Raw genomic sequence first — 14,828 nt, 5'->3', positions numbered from 1 at the left:
CAAAATAACAGGAATGCTCTACAATATTACACAATGTAACATAAAAGCCCTGCAACACAGACTATTTTGTGAGACTTGTGATGTTCAGATTTTCCCGTAGGTGAGCTGAGAGTCACTGCGGTGGTGCTGCTTAGTGTCACAAACTGATCCTAGACAGATACGGTCAGCAATCTGAAACTACAACACAGGAAATCGACAACATCATCATAGAAACAAATAAGAAAACTTGAATAAACTAGAAGACAGAAGGGCTATAATTCATCATGTGATACATGCAGCTGTCTGCCATAGTCTGTCACTTCGCTGTTCATGAATGTCTCTTGATTTTTCAAAACTTCGGCCTCTGAGATCTGCCCATCGCTGTCGTGGTCCATTTCCTTGAGGAGGTGAAGAGCCTGTTGGTGACAAAAGAGAAAAACATCCGTGAATATGGCGATCTGCAAAAACACCATTTGCCCATGAGTTCAAACTTTCTTTTAAATTTTGTGTTCGCTCTACGTCGGGGCAGCTGAGTCTTACCTCTTCTCTTGCTGAACCGTAGCTATTAGGTGCAATCCAGCGCAGCTGCTCCTCTCGATTCAACTTGCCATCCTTATCTTGATCATAGAGGTCTGTGAACCGCACAGTTTCTTCAATCTCCCACTGTGAAGGGGAATCATCTGACAACAGCAGAAAAAAGTGTTAACCCTGCACATGATGACTATTTGGCACAGCAGAGGAAACAAGGACAAACAGATTAGTCTGTGTTTTAAAATAATCTCTGTGGTTTTACCGTCGCCACGAACATCTCCGATAAACTCGCTGAGGCTGATGAATCCGTCTTTATCTGTGTCATATTCCCCCAACACATCTTCAATGGCAAAATCCTGTTACAAAAAAAAAAGGTATGTTTATCAATGACAAGAGACACAATGGCATTATCATATCAGGTTTTGCGGCGGCAGAACTCCTCTTACAGCCATGTGATCCACCTCAGATGGGTGGGTGAAGGCCAGAAACTCTGTCACATTCAGGCCCGATGTGCCGTCCGCATCTGCAAAGTCGAAGCGGCTCCTCTCCCTCAGATGGAGCTAAAGGGGACATGAGCCGATGTTGAGGTAGTGCAGATGAATTTGACTGAGGTGCAATGGGATTATTCCACCTACGTGTCTGAGAGACTGTTGCTCCGGATCCTCGAGAACAGCCTCGTCATCAAAACTCATGAACTGGTCATGAGCGACCATGTTGTACTCGTCCCACGTTACAACGCCGTCTTTGTTGGTGTCGAACTCGGGGAAGCGCTCCTTTGCATCATCCAGAGCATATTTTCTGTAGACATGCTGAATCCATAGCGTGATCTCCTCTGTGGGTAAAACACAGCAGACTGAGTGTGAACCTCCATCACCTCTGATTATCCTCACAAGTGTTCAAAGACATACATTTACCTGCACTTAGCAGATGGTCAGCATTCGTATCAATTTTCTTTACAATTTCCATGATCTTTTTCCTCTGCTCTGCTGGGCTGAGTTTCTTGATCTCTTCAGCGTCCTGGGGGTGCACAGAGGAAGAAGTGAGCAGGTGATGGTCGGAGCAGAAACTGGGCTGAAAGGTGTAAGAAAAGGATGTTTGGACACCTCATCTGCCAGGAGGACGTTCATGTCATGTTCAGGGTTGTGCTGCTGGCCAACATAATGATCTTCATGAGGATGTTTATGAGAGCTTTGTCCAAACCCGAACTGAAGTGCCAGCAACACCAACAGGGCGGAGGACGCCATCTGTTGAGTAAGAGATCATTCATGGGTCATTCTATGAGAGCTTGCCATTTTCACTTTTCACTGTTTGATTTTCAAAGTATTGTTTTAAAAAGTTTTGGATTAACTTATTAAATGAAGTGAATCCTTATCTCTCAAAAAATGTACTGTGCCATCTCAGACTATTGTATATTTTATTTTTTTTTTTCCACATTTAAAGCAACATGCATATGAGTTTTTAATTCAACATGACAATCAGAACACTTTGTTGACAGATATGAGGTTTTAGCGTAGAAGATCATGAAAATAATTACTATGAAACTCATACTGCATGTGTAAATTCAATAAGTTTGTTTCATTCAAAAACAAAAACAATCAGGAATAGGAGGAGAAAACACCATCCTAGGTACCCTGTCAAGAAATGTGAACCTTGGTTACAGCTGAAATTCAACCATGGCAACAAACGGCAGTGGAGCAATGTTTCAAACACCTAATATCAGTTTGCCTGCCGTACGTCTGTTGCTTGTGGTTGGCTGAGGTAGGACTTGGGGGCTTGTGGGCGCTTGATGTCTGACTAGTGTGCTTGAGGCCTGGGTTGCCTTGATCATTTGGGGGCCCATTAACAGTGGAGCAAAGGCGAAGTGGTTAGTGTTGAAACATGTACAGGACAGATTCTTCAATGTGGCAAACAGACAACTGACATCCCTGGTGATCAATTGGCCTTTCCTGTTGGTGACCACTTGGTGTATTCACATTGCTCCTGGGACTAATGGAAGATTCGCCGGCATGTTACGATATGCATCCACAATGTTCTCAGTTTCCACATCAAAGAGCTTCACTGTGGTGCCAGTTGTAAGTAGTGCTCGGTAAAATGTGATGGCATCAGGAATGTAACACCCTGTACTCACAAGTTGATCGGCCAGTCTTTTTAATACTCCCCCAACACCATCAGGCGCTCCCTTTCCATGGCTTCCTTCAAAAAAAAAAAATCCATGTGTCACCCTCAAAGCTTCTCTTGCTCAATTCAGTACTGAACAGGAAGAAATTACCCTTCTGCCTGTACTGAGTACAAGGGCCGTGGCTGAAGAAGTGGACCACAGACACAGATGGATGATTGGCTTGTACGTAGTCCAGTACTGGCTCAAGGTGTTGCCAGATTGCGGGGGGACCTTTTTGCTTGGATTCTGAGATGAAGCAGAAGCAGAGAGGGCGTGTATCTTCACAAACATACAACACACCTGTGTGCATTGATGCCTGTTGGCGCGAGGCACCGAAATGCACAGACTGGATCTCAGCACTGTACTTACATGAGTAGTTCTCAGAGAAATCCACATGTATAATGCATTCATGTGAGGACAGACTTCTCTTTAGCTCTCTGGAGAATGAGAACTGCTGCTTGATGTTGAACACATGTGTCTTAAACCTGTGCAGCACACGTGAAATGCTCAATGAGCTCCTCTACAGAGCTTTCAATTTGTTCTTTAGCTGTCACTTTGAATGACAAAGCCTTCCTTCCTTGTGGCATGGTCTTCTCCTCCATTACCCACTGTGTGTGCGCAACATGCATGCTGGTGTCAGGAACAGTAGCCAGTGGGAAGCTTTTCAGTTTGCATGTGGGACACTCTCCATACATGCACTCCTTCCTGTTTGTGCTGCAAGAGACCTCTTCAATAAGCTTCTCAAGGTTGGAGTTGGTCAGCAAACTTAGTTGCTTCAGCTTGTAAGCCACAAAGCCGAGGTTCTCATGGATTTTACACATGCACGTATCTCTGTCCTGAATGGTTGGATGTACCACCCAGAAGGAACCTGAACTTTGTTGGGATGCGGAGCTTTGCTTTACGAGTGAAAAAAAATGAATCTTTTTCCAAAGTCTTCCATCTTCTTGTAACCGTGCAGATGGGGTGCTCAAGTCATGGTTGACTTTAGAAGATGGGGACGATGTATTTTTCTTCAAGCGGAAGTACCTTTTTTTGTACTTATCTTTCTTTTTTTTTGTCTTTTTCCAGGCTCCTCCTCAATTTTTCCAGTTCTTGGTTGAGCCTCTTTCTCTCTCTCTTTGACCTTAAACGCCCCTGAACATGTTGCCTACAGCACAATAAAGCAGAGATTTGTCAAACTGTTGTACTGACAATCAAATAATCACCAATACATGTAATTTACTAAAATGCTTTCCCTAAACATTCACCTACTCACACTCACTCATATACACTCTCTATCTATCTCTCTCTTGTTCCTCTAACCTTGAGGGCCCTGAATCTGACCCTGGATCTGACCCTGGATCTGGCCCTGGATCTGGCCCTGGATCTGGGTGTGGACTTACAGGCGGCGTCAGGCACTGATCGATGGTTGCTGCAACTGCTGCTTCGGTTGCTCTGCATGTCACTTGGCTCTCCTTTCTCTGTCGCTTAGTTCACTAATAGACAGTTTTTTTTTGCCTGTCTCTTTGTCCTTTTTCCATTTTAACCTTTCTTTTTCTAAATATGCTTGTCGTCTTTCAGGATCAGCATCTCTACATTGTCTGTATAGGTGCTGTTTCTCTGCTGCAGATAGAGGCATCCGAACAAAATCATATAATATACAAATACAAAAATCACTTGAACATTGGTTGTAACCTCTTACTATTGGTAAGGGAAGTATCTTCATGTATACACAAAATTTCGTCAGCCCTGTTTACCATTCAGTCTACCCTGTTATCCACTGAAAAGTAACAGGTCTGACGGTAACTGATGAAAAAGGCAACTAGCAGCCATTACCAGCCATATGCTAACAGTCTCACATGGTGTGCATTCAGGAGACATCTAAATGATGTTAAATATGTACATTCAGAATTTCAAACAAATAACTTTTTAACCAATGAATTTATGGTAACAGTGCTGACGCAACAAGCTCGTCCCCCTCTGTTTGACATGACATAACTTGAAGAAAATGCATGAAAAGAGGAGCACACAACTTACACTTTTCTCCACAACCTTTAGAAATAGGAACATGATGTCACTTCCTGGGCAAGGTGTAACTTTCGGAAAAGTCCATTATCTCTAAAGGGGTGTTTTCATCCCAAGTAACAGGGTTGACATCAACAAGGGGCCACAACTTAAAAGTCTTTTTTTTTTTTTTTTTTTTTTTTTTCACATTTGCAGCATTTTTTTTTTTTATAAATCCATTCATGAGTATAATGACTCTCATAGTAAGAAAAACAGGAATTTGAATGCTACAAAGTGCTATTAATTAGCTTCCAATGTGGTTTGCTAGCTAAAGGCAAAGCAATGCCGCAACTGTGCGACCTTGTGGTCAGCTGGAGGAAGTTTAACAAACTAAACTTTATATGAAAGCCTCGTCCTGCATGATGATGAAACCTGCTAAAATCTACCACAATTGCTGCGTCTGAGATGAAGCGAGAGGGGCTGGTAGACATACTCTTTCTTGTCTAGTTTGAATTAATTCCTGTCTATTCTTTATGTGTTTGACAGAGAACAAGAAGGAAACAGACGCACAGGCAGAGTCGAGGAGAAAATCAACTGTGTTAGCCAAAACAAACAAGACAGAGTTACACTAAAGACAACGCAAAGAAGCCAACAATAAAGTAACGAACCTGACAGATAGGAGAGATGTTGTTACCGTGGAAAGTTCTCTGTTCACGGGTTGACGTTCTCGACGTCATTCACCCGAGAGGACAGACGTACTTCCGGTCACAGATTTCATAATAAACGTTTATTCTGTTGAACTTCATTTTCGAACTAAAAATCTCAGTTATGCATGTAAACCAACAACAAGATATATATACACTGAAGTTCCCATATATGGTATGCACTGTATATAATATGCAGGTTTGGGTGCAAAAATGTCCTTCTCTCTGCTTGTATATGTGACAATAACACGACTTATAGGTGATGACTGAGTCTCCCAATGCAAATCTTTAGTCGCAACCGAGAAACAGAGAACTGTGTGGGCAGATGGATGTGCTTTTCGACGTGTCAGTAATATTATATCATCCAAAAGTTAGATTTGTGCTTGATTCAAAGCTGCAGATAACTGTCACTTAAACCAGTTTTTCTTTTCATTTTGCAGTATATTTTATCACCTCTGAGTGATGGTTTACTAGACAAACCCTTTGGTTGGAGAAGACATACTTGTTTCACAGAGCCTATCAAATGCACGATTTTCCCTGTGTAGGGACACTTTAACAATTTACAAATGAATGTAAAACAAAAGTTTAAAGGCAAAGTCAAAGTGAGGAGAACACTTTGAGGCTAAACCATATAACACAAGTGATTTATTTACATTTAGATCGCAGTCAGAATCAGCTTTATTGGACTAGTATGTTTAAGAATATACACATACAGCTAGACTGAGGACAACGATGAGAACAGAAGTTCAGCAGAGGAAGGGCTGATCAAATGCTTTTATTCTGAAGGCAGGTTCACTTCTCTTCTGGTCTTCCTGCTGTCTCTAGACGACTTAACACAAACTGAGAAATCAACCAAACATCCCGCCCGATCTTCATGGTTGCCATGGTAGACTGTTTGAAGTCCCGCACAAGGAAAATACGCCCCACCCTTTGACCCAAACTACACTGTACATGATTGGCTCGTATCTGTGCCGTTTCCATGTTACGGCGAATTCATTGGATAATCCCATTGCCTGTCACAAATATAAACTCGACAGACTTCCTGCTTTTTGTTAGGTTGTCTTCGCTGTCATGTATTTATCAGACATGGTTTCCCATCAACTCTGACAACAAGACAGCGTTGTTCGTAGACAATTATTTCTCACCGACTGAGCATTGAACATACCGCGGGTCGATGTCCAAAGACAACCGCCATGATGGACGACGGCGTGGCGCTGGGCAGCACCGTCTCGGCCCGAGAGTTGGCCAAGGTGGGGACGGGAGGGAGAGGTCTGGTAGCAACAGCTCAGGCTCCTCGCATGGAGGAGGTAAAAGCAAAAATGCATCCATAAGCGCTTTGAAGGTATGTACTGACATATTATCTTGTTGCTCATAGCTGAAATACAGCAGTTAGTTTAGTCAAAAACATTAGAATTCGTCTGCACTCGTAGCTTTCTTGAGCTAACTGAGTGCTTAACTTGGCTAACAGTTCCAGTGCGAAAGGAGCATTTTTGGGTGACCTCACCTGCTGTAGGCGTGGTGCTGGCAGCTCTGGTGGTCTCCTCAGCACTCGAAACTAGTACCCCTGTTAAACAGACCCACTCCTGTATTTTAACCAAAAGATGATAAAGAATGTGACAGCGAGACTAATTAACTTTGATTGACTAACTCTGTGTCGGATGGTAAGTTGTCCTGCTCTCCCTGTTTGTTCCAACTTCTTCTTGAAGGCTTTGTAAGTGTGTGCTGTTTGTAGGCAGTCAAACCATGTGGGCTTGTGTGTTTTGTCCCCCAGCATCATATGAATCATCGAGTGCCGAGTCCAATCAGATCCAGAGCATCACCCTGTGTGGCTAATGCACGGCCAGGCTTGCGTTAGCACGCACTGTCTGCGAGCCCGCAGCTATACTCTCATCACTGGCAGCGCAGGACGGGGGGGCAGAGCGGCAGGCCTTCTGTGTTCACATGACTGCGCAGTGTTATGGCACAAGGAGTGAGAGATGAGAGCGAGCGAGCGAGAGGGAGAGAGTGGGGGCTCTGATGCAGAGCAAGGAAAGCAAAGCAAAGCAGAGCAGAGGAGCTGTAAATATAGGAAACTGCATGCAGAGGAGAGTGGCAGGCAGATAGACGGCAGCAGGCAGTGAGTCGGGCCTGAGAGGTGGCTGCTAACTCAACAGAGCACTGATGAATAAGGCTAGATTACAGACAGAATAGTCAAAGTGAAATGCAAGACTGGCGGTCTGCTGAGCACTTGTCTCTCTCAATCGCCACTGGGAGAGGAGTTGACACAGCTGGGCAAGTTGCTGTGGCAGTGTGGACTACACAGGAGGAGTCTATTTTGGTCCTGCCGTCAGATGACGATGTCACCTTGCACAAGTGGCAGGGCTGGTGAGGGGGAACAGGTTGCCTGAAGTGGGCTACAAAAGTATGTCAGGGGTGGATAAGGACGAGGAACCTGCTTACAGACTGTACTTCTATTCTGTATGTATCCTCTTATCTTTTCCTTTTCTCTGCGTCTCTCCTAATGAGCTAGATCTCACCCACTGTCTCACGACTTGCATCTGTTTGTGGACCTTGCCAAAAGGGAAACCTTACACTTGCCCCTTACTCAGCACAGTCTAGAAAGTCAGTGCTCTCTCTGGTGCATGGGGAAGGATTTCCCGGCCTGGGAATATAACAGAAGTTATGCCCCACAGTGTATCTTATTTTTCTACAGTGCAGCCCAGGAGACAGCTTGTTTGCAGCTGATTAAGTGGATCAAGAGAATGTTGCTGTAAGCCTTTTTTGCCTCAGGCTGCTGCACACAGTTCGCTATCGGCTGTGAGTGGCTAAGGTATACAACTCACAACATTCGTCTGTCATCCAGTGGCTGCGAAGCCCAGAAATGCAGAGTAAATATTTACTGTCCGGAGATGGGAGATGGTGCATTGATGCTGACCCACCCCACTAGTTCTTGCACATTTTAGCGAGGCCTGTGTTGTTTGATGTTCTTTTATCTCTTTGTAGTCTTTTTCCACTTGGCTGAATGAAACCCAGGCCACTCGACATGTAAAGAATTTTGCTCACCAAAAGTAGGTCAGCTGGGTATCTCCCTTAGGGACATTAAATAGTATCAGAGCAATACACACATACTGTTTCTGCATGTGTAACTGGCTAATGAGTCATGCTCATATTATTGTACTAGCTTTGAAGAACAGTCTGAAAAGATGGCTACATGTTGTTTTTATATAAACCTTGACCTAATTATCACTTGTTCTTGGACAAGACATAAACTGTATCCCTCTTTTCAACTGCAAGTGCGGTAGAGGTGTGATGTAGCTGTAGCTTTCTTGTCTGAATGGTGGTGTTAGTGAGAGACATCCAGGAAAAGAGGGAACGGTTTGTTCCATGACTCATTTGCTATTAAGAAGAGAACTGGCTGTCGATTTTGTGTTGGTTTCAGGTAACAATGTATTTTAAGTCTGAAACCACATTTTATGGTTGTCCGACCGAAATAGCCAAGTTTGCTCAGGACTTTCATCAACATTAGATTCAGTCATTTATGAACAGAAGTGGTGTGGGAGGGAACACAGCAAGTGGAAGATCCAGAATGATAAGCCTCTAGGTATTAGCTTCTGTGTTGTTTTGTAATCAGATTGCCAGAAGTCAGATTATTAAGTGATGTAAGATTACAAAGGCAAATAATATCAGTTGGGTACACTGTGTATGTTTGTCTGTGCCATTGCAATGCAATTTTTAGTCGTAGATGTTAACGCTTATAGGGTGCTGAGCAGATTTATTCAATGCATTTATGTATGAGCTGTTTGGCCAAACTGTTATGTGACAGAATGTTTCTCTGTTGTTGCCGCCATGTTTCATCACAAGGCATCTTAATCTCCCGTCGGAAGGACATGATGAATGACTTCTCGCAGCATTTATTTTGGTTCACAGTATCTGCTTCACCCGAGGTTACAGTCAAGTTCACTGATGCATACTCAATGTGTAGGTCAACCATGATGCATGCTGGGCACAAAGCGGGTTTGGAGCTTCTGCCTCTAGCTGTTTCTTGTCACAGCGCGTGCCAGTAGACCTCTTTCATAAACTTAATGCTGACAGTATTGTGCCTTCAACCCCAGCTCACAACCACACACCAGGGATGGAACAGATGGATAAAACAGCAAACTGCAATATGTTATGTTGCGGTACTGAGTATTGCTATTTTTCATTGAGTGGAAGGATTAGGGGTTAAATAGTCATTTTTAATGGCATTAAAGCTGCAGTAGGTGAGATGGAGAAGAGAAAAGACTTAGCCTGAAAATTTGAACCAACACAAGTTCCACGTTACCCCCCCCGCTGCACTCATGCCCCGCCTCCAAGCCCCTCCTCCCTGCGGCATCTGCGAGGCTGCCGTGACAACCAGTAACGTTAGCCTTAGCATTGGAAACAAGCTAACTCTGCCCAGCCGCTACATCACAGTCGCTAACATACCGTACGCGCTGCGGACCAATGGAGCCATTCTTTTTTTCACAGAATACATGTTTCATGTACTGCTGTCTGGGCATAGGGACAGTTTTAGCAAAGATGACAAAAAATTACTTTTATGCAAATTACCTACTGCAGCTTTAAGTACTTTTGATTCATTTTAAATTTTCTGATAACAGACCAGTGTGTAGGATACAGTGGCATCAAGCAGTGAAGTCGCAGATTTCCACCAACATGCTCACCATCCCCTTACAAACATGTATTGAAGCTTACGCAATAAACACATAAGACCTTCTCTGGAGCCAGTGTTTGGTTTGTCCGTTCTGGGCTACTGTAGCAACATGGCGGCACAACATGGTGGACATGATGGTCCTACACACTGGACCTTTAAGCTTGTTTTGCACACATTGAAAAGGCCTGTGTTATTTGTCTGTCTTCGACATGAATGATGTGTTTGGACTATGTGCCCTCTGTTACACGCCTCTTAAAATTCATGAAGCTTGAAGAAATACAGAAAACAATTGATTTCCTTCTTTAAAACATTTCGTTATTTTCAGGACTGTGGTAACACTGCACTGCTGTACACAATGCTTAAATCACTGAACAAAATCAGTGGACAACATGTGTTAGAATAGAGGTAACCATAGCAACAATACTCATGCTTCAGGCTGTGTTACTGGTTAGCCCACCCGTGTAACAGTTGGGTTTTAAGTATAAGGCAGCCATATTCTATATTTTTGTGATTGCCAACAAATCCAGTGAAGAGACCAATTAATAGAAAATAATGGTCTTGAGAAAAAGCCCCTCAGCTTTGTGTCCATTATTCCTCTGATGCGTCACTGTCAATGTTGGGACACCTTATGTGTGTCATGTTTCTCAGATTTGCCTCAAGTGAAACAAGCCTATCGCAGTGTCCTATTGAAAGTCCCCTTATGAATCCCACATCTGTGTCATGTCATGCTGGCTGTTGGATAAAGTGCAAAATTGACGTGTTGAATCTGTTTGTCCTGCAGGCGTCCTTTCAGCGCTCCAACAGCCATGACAAGGTGAGGAAGATAGTTGCTGAAGAGGGCCGTGCTGCTCGAAACCTCATCGCCTGGAGCGTGCCTCTGGAGAACAAAGAGGAGGAGGGTTGGTGTCTGCGTGCAAGACAAACTTTCTGTGCATGTTGATATGCTGTTATTCTCCTTTCCTGCAGATTTCACATTGTTTCCATATTAGCATCACAGGAGTATATAGAGTGAGACATTTTTGGTGGGGTCTTCAGTGTGCAGAGGTAGAGGATGTTTATCTCTGATGTTTCCCATATCTATTGGCCAGTGAAGCACGTTTCATCTTTGGCGGTGTCACACACAGTCTGTGGTCGTATCCAAACGAGACACTGCTGTTCATTGTAATATAACATCGGCTGGAACACAGTCATCATTTTTCATCTCATGGCCAGATTGATAAATGATGATCTCATGCTTAGAGTCTATGTCTATGCAGGCTGAAGCTTACACTGATGCCTGGTCCTCTGTTATGGAGAACATTACATTTTTGGAGGCTCAGGTCACTGCTACACTGTGGCTCACAGTGTTTGGTTAATCGAATATTATGTAATAGGCTTTGAATTGTTTACACAGTGCTTTTGATGTAATTCTTGAAACCCTGAAAGAAAAATAACTCCAGTAAAGTGTAACTTTCATCTTGTCTGTTCAACAGTATAGTTTCCTGTAAAGCATGGCAGCGATCCATCACATTATTAAGGCTCTATATTAAAGAAAGCTTGTTTTAGACCAACCTGCTCAGAAAGCTCTACCATAGCCTCTCACACTCTCTCACTTTTGTTTTGGCTCTCTCCCTTCTTTTTGGGTCAGTTCAGTTATTTTATTCAAGGCTTATTTGCTGCTCTTGAGTTTGTGCCATTAATACCAGACTGCGGCCATATTCCACTCTAACGTCACATTTGGGCTGTTCTGTTGACATGCATCTTCCTCACCTGATACCTTTGGCACCTTGATTAAGGTTATTGTTTTGTCCACCTCTAGCAAAGTCCAAAAGCAACTCCACTGGCAGTTCCAGGGCTCAGAGAGTCAATTCTGGTCAACAGAGGAATAAAAAACAGGTTGGTATATTATCTTCCTGCACTAGAGGGCTCCATGCACCAAGCTATGCCATCCCTGTCTTTTGCCTCATACTGCAAGTGGATCTCTGATGGTCATGAAACTTCCTGTTTTTGCATTGTGTAAGTCACTCTTGGAAAAGCTTAGCTCACAAAGCAAAGGGTGCAGAAGGGGAGCGATGGTAGTCTGTTATTGTAATGTGTGAAGTATTCCTTCACTGCACCTAACCAAAATCTGTTTTCAGTCTGATCTCTGAACTCCTTCCTACACGGTGTAAAGAGAATATTATTGGATGGGACATTATATAATGGCATGACAACACGATTGTTGCCGACAATATGTCACTGACTGAGCTAGTAAAATGCTCTATAACCTAATGCATTGTCTTTAAGTTCATATAAATATATATATTTATAAGTACTTTCTATTTGAATGGTTGGTAATATAAGGTACCTCCTGTCCCAGCCAGCACAAAGAGAAGTGCTGTCGCTGCTACGTATAAACAGCTTGAGACTTGCATGGCACTGTAATAAGTTTGTCATTGTTACCATAGTGTTTGCTCCATGCTTTGTCTCCACAGAATGCTGGTGTGGAGAGTAAAGGCACAGCTGGTGCCTTGTTGGACAAGGGGACAGAGAAGAGCCCCACCAAAGCCAGGCAGCCCCGCAAGGTGGACCTACGAGCACGCTACTGGGCTTTCCTCTTCGACAACCTGCGTCGAGCAGTGGATGAAATTTACGTCACCTGTGAATCTGATCAGAGCGTCGTAGAATGCAGGGTTAGTGAGCTTTGAGGAGGGGGAGAAAACAATGTCCTGGGTAAAACTGCAGAGTCTCAGGATCAGCTTTTTCATGATCTGAATTGACCAAACAGGAAGGAGACTGAGTTGTGTTTGGATTTTTGAGCACTAGAGGGAGACATTGAGATCACAACACAATTTCTCCCTCACAGCTCACATTCCTCTTGATTTCTGCTTTATGTCAGAGGGGCTCTGTGAAGGCTGGCTGGTGAGAGAATTATCACAGGACTCTCTCTTGGGCCTGACTGGACTGAATATTGACAAGAGACTGTAAACAGCATTGTGTTTGCATTGTTTGTCGTCAGGCATTTGCTGAAACGAGGCCCTGCCACTTTGGCTCCTTTTTTGGTCGGTGACTTGCACATAAACTGAACCTTTTTGACATTATTCTCTGTTTTGTGGGTCTGTGAGTTTTGTCTCGGCGCAGCCTCGGAGCGCTGCAGTGTTGCTCCAGGGCATACTGGTATGATCCTGCTGGTCCTCTGTTTTATTGATTATTCTGCCATGCTGCATTATGCTGAGCATGGTTCTGGTGACGGTCTGTGGTCAGTACCGTAGCCCAGTTCCCTGTGGTGTGGTTGGCTTGTTGTCAGTGCCACAGCTCAGCTCCCTGTGGTGTGATCAGCATTTTGTCAGTTGTCCTGTGTCAAACATCTGGCCAGTGCAGTTTTTTTTTCCCCCCTCCCCTCATACCACTGTATCGCTCTACACTCTAATGCTGTCTAATGGCCATGGTGCTGGGTGCTGTTCATAATCCCCCATCCCACCCAGCTTGGGCTTAATGGACACTGATAGATGATGGAGTCATCTGGAGGGGAAGCAGAGTGCTCTGATATCCCCCAGCCACAAACCACCAGTGCAGCCGTGGGCAATCTGCATTATGTGCTCTCACACAAATGACTAACAGTTTTCCCACCCAAAAACATATGGATGTAAACACAACCATTGTCAGGAAGTGATGCCTAACTCTCTGCAGTGTTACTGTAATGCTTTGTATAATTCTGAGTGGGAACCTTGGTGCTGCTGACCTAATGTAATATGTTATTGTTCATCCAGCCAAATGATTCATATATGCTTATTAATAACGCCCACACACTCTTTAACCCATAGCCCCTAGGCCTAATTTATTCCTATTAGCTGTCCCTTAACGCATCTCTGATTTATTAACCATATCACAAAGACCAGGCAAGAAAGACACTTGGCGTTCCTGTTTGCATGGAGCCAATAGTGATAGAGTCTTAATTTTGTTTCATATGTACATAAAGTTTTTAAACCTGAACTGGAACACGCTCTTCTGGTCATAAATTATTTAACTAAGAAAAAAAAACAATGAAAGCTGTGAATTATTTACTTGAGGTCAGTCACCTTAACATAGGTTGTACCTGTTCATTCATGTTTCTATGCATGGACCACAGGATTTTACTGCCCATCCTGCTTTATGGCAATGCTTCTGGAAGGTTAAACATTTTGTCATTCCTCATGAAATGTTATGTGAGGGCTGTATTTAGGTATGCCTGTTAACATGCTGAAAGCCACTTTATGGTGCCTTCACTCACTGTTGGTTTATCTGTCAGAGGAGCAGGAAACCTCTCTCCGTCTTGGCCTTCATTACCAAATGTACACCGGGCTGTAGCGGTGGTCTTTGCCTGTTAACCAGCTCCAATCAGCAGACCTGCTGGGGACACATCTTTCACTGGCGTGACTTGTCTATTAACTAAAAGCACTGTGAAGCTTTACTCTCCATTACCACTCCCTTCACGCTTCCCATCAATCAGTTGTGTTCGTTTCATTAGAGCTCTGGGACAAAGCTCCAGCACCTCTGGATAACTAACACTGTGAGTCAGTCCAAGTGCAGATAATAGGATCTTGCCTTCTCTGTTCTTCCTCACACCTTTTAATCAAGTGTTTGTCTTTGCATGTGTGGTCCACTCTCATGATCTCATGAGTCCCTCTGTCAGTTTTAAACAGACTGAAATGGCATGTTGGGACTCTGAACAAGCATTTAAAATGCCAGTTATTGGCTTTAGTTAAAAAAGCAAAAGTGTTTCTGTTGTATCTATCTGATCCCAGAAAGCAGTAAGTAGAAAATACTCACAGAAAGATATAATGGGTTATTATTACAGAAATTGCTG

General features: G+C 43.6%; 2 protein-coding genes across 6 annotated transcripts in view; one reads left to right on the top strand and one right to left on the bottom strand.

Annotated features, from left to right (window-relative positions):
• Nucleotides 1-251: 251 nt before the first annotated feature.
• Nucleotides 252-5,388, bottom strand: rcn2 (reticulocalbin 2). The gene is made up of 8 exons (XM_076733995.1): nt 5,320-5,388; nt 1,614-1,754; nt 1,425-1,527; nt 1,146-1,342; nt 957-1,070; nt 773-866; nt 520-659; nt 252-395 (listed from the first exon to the last, which is right to left on the bottom strand). Exons 1-8 carry the CDS (start codon nt 5,386-5,388, stop codon nt 252-254), a joined length of 1,002 nt encoding a protein of 333 aa, XP_076590110.1.
• Nucleotides 5,389-6,406: 1,018 nt separating this feature from the next.
• scaper (S-phase cyclin A-associated protein in the ER) overlaps nt 6,407-14,828 on the top strand; it is a 57,801-nt gene continuing 49,379 nt past the window's right edge. For 2 of the 5 annotated variants that reach the window (XM_076733990.1, XM_076733988.1), the window contains exons 1-4: nt 6,407-6,697; nt 10,806-10,923; nt 11,823-11,899; nt 12,478-12,675. In XM_076733990.1, coding sequence (XP_076590105.1) covers nt 6,530-6,697; nt 10,806-10,923; nt 11,823-11,899; nt 12,478-12,675 — 561 coding nt within the window. In that variant the 5' untranslated portion in view covers nt 6,407-6,529. Of the gene's footprint in view, nt 6,698-7,361; nt 7,813-10,805; nt 10,924-11,822; nt 11,900-12,477; nt 12,676-14,828 lie in introns of those variants that run through there. The other 3 variants (XM_076733991.1, XM_076733992.1, XM_076733989.1) reach the window with 3 other exon arrangements.

This window comes from Chaetodon auriga, chromosome 6 (genome assembly GCF_051107435.1).
Source record: "Chaetodon auriga isolate fChaAug3 chromosome 6, fChaAug3.hap1, whole genome shotgun sequence".
NCBI classification, from domain to species: domain Eukaryota; kingdom Metazoa; phylum Chordata; class Actinopteri; order Chaetodontiformes; family Chaetodontidae; genus Chaetodon; species Chaetodon auriga.
The sequence above is the reverse complement of the archived record's forward strand: the minus strand, read 5'-3'. Positions and strand labels throughout refer to the sequence as shown.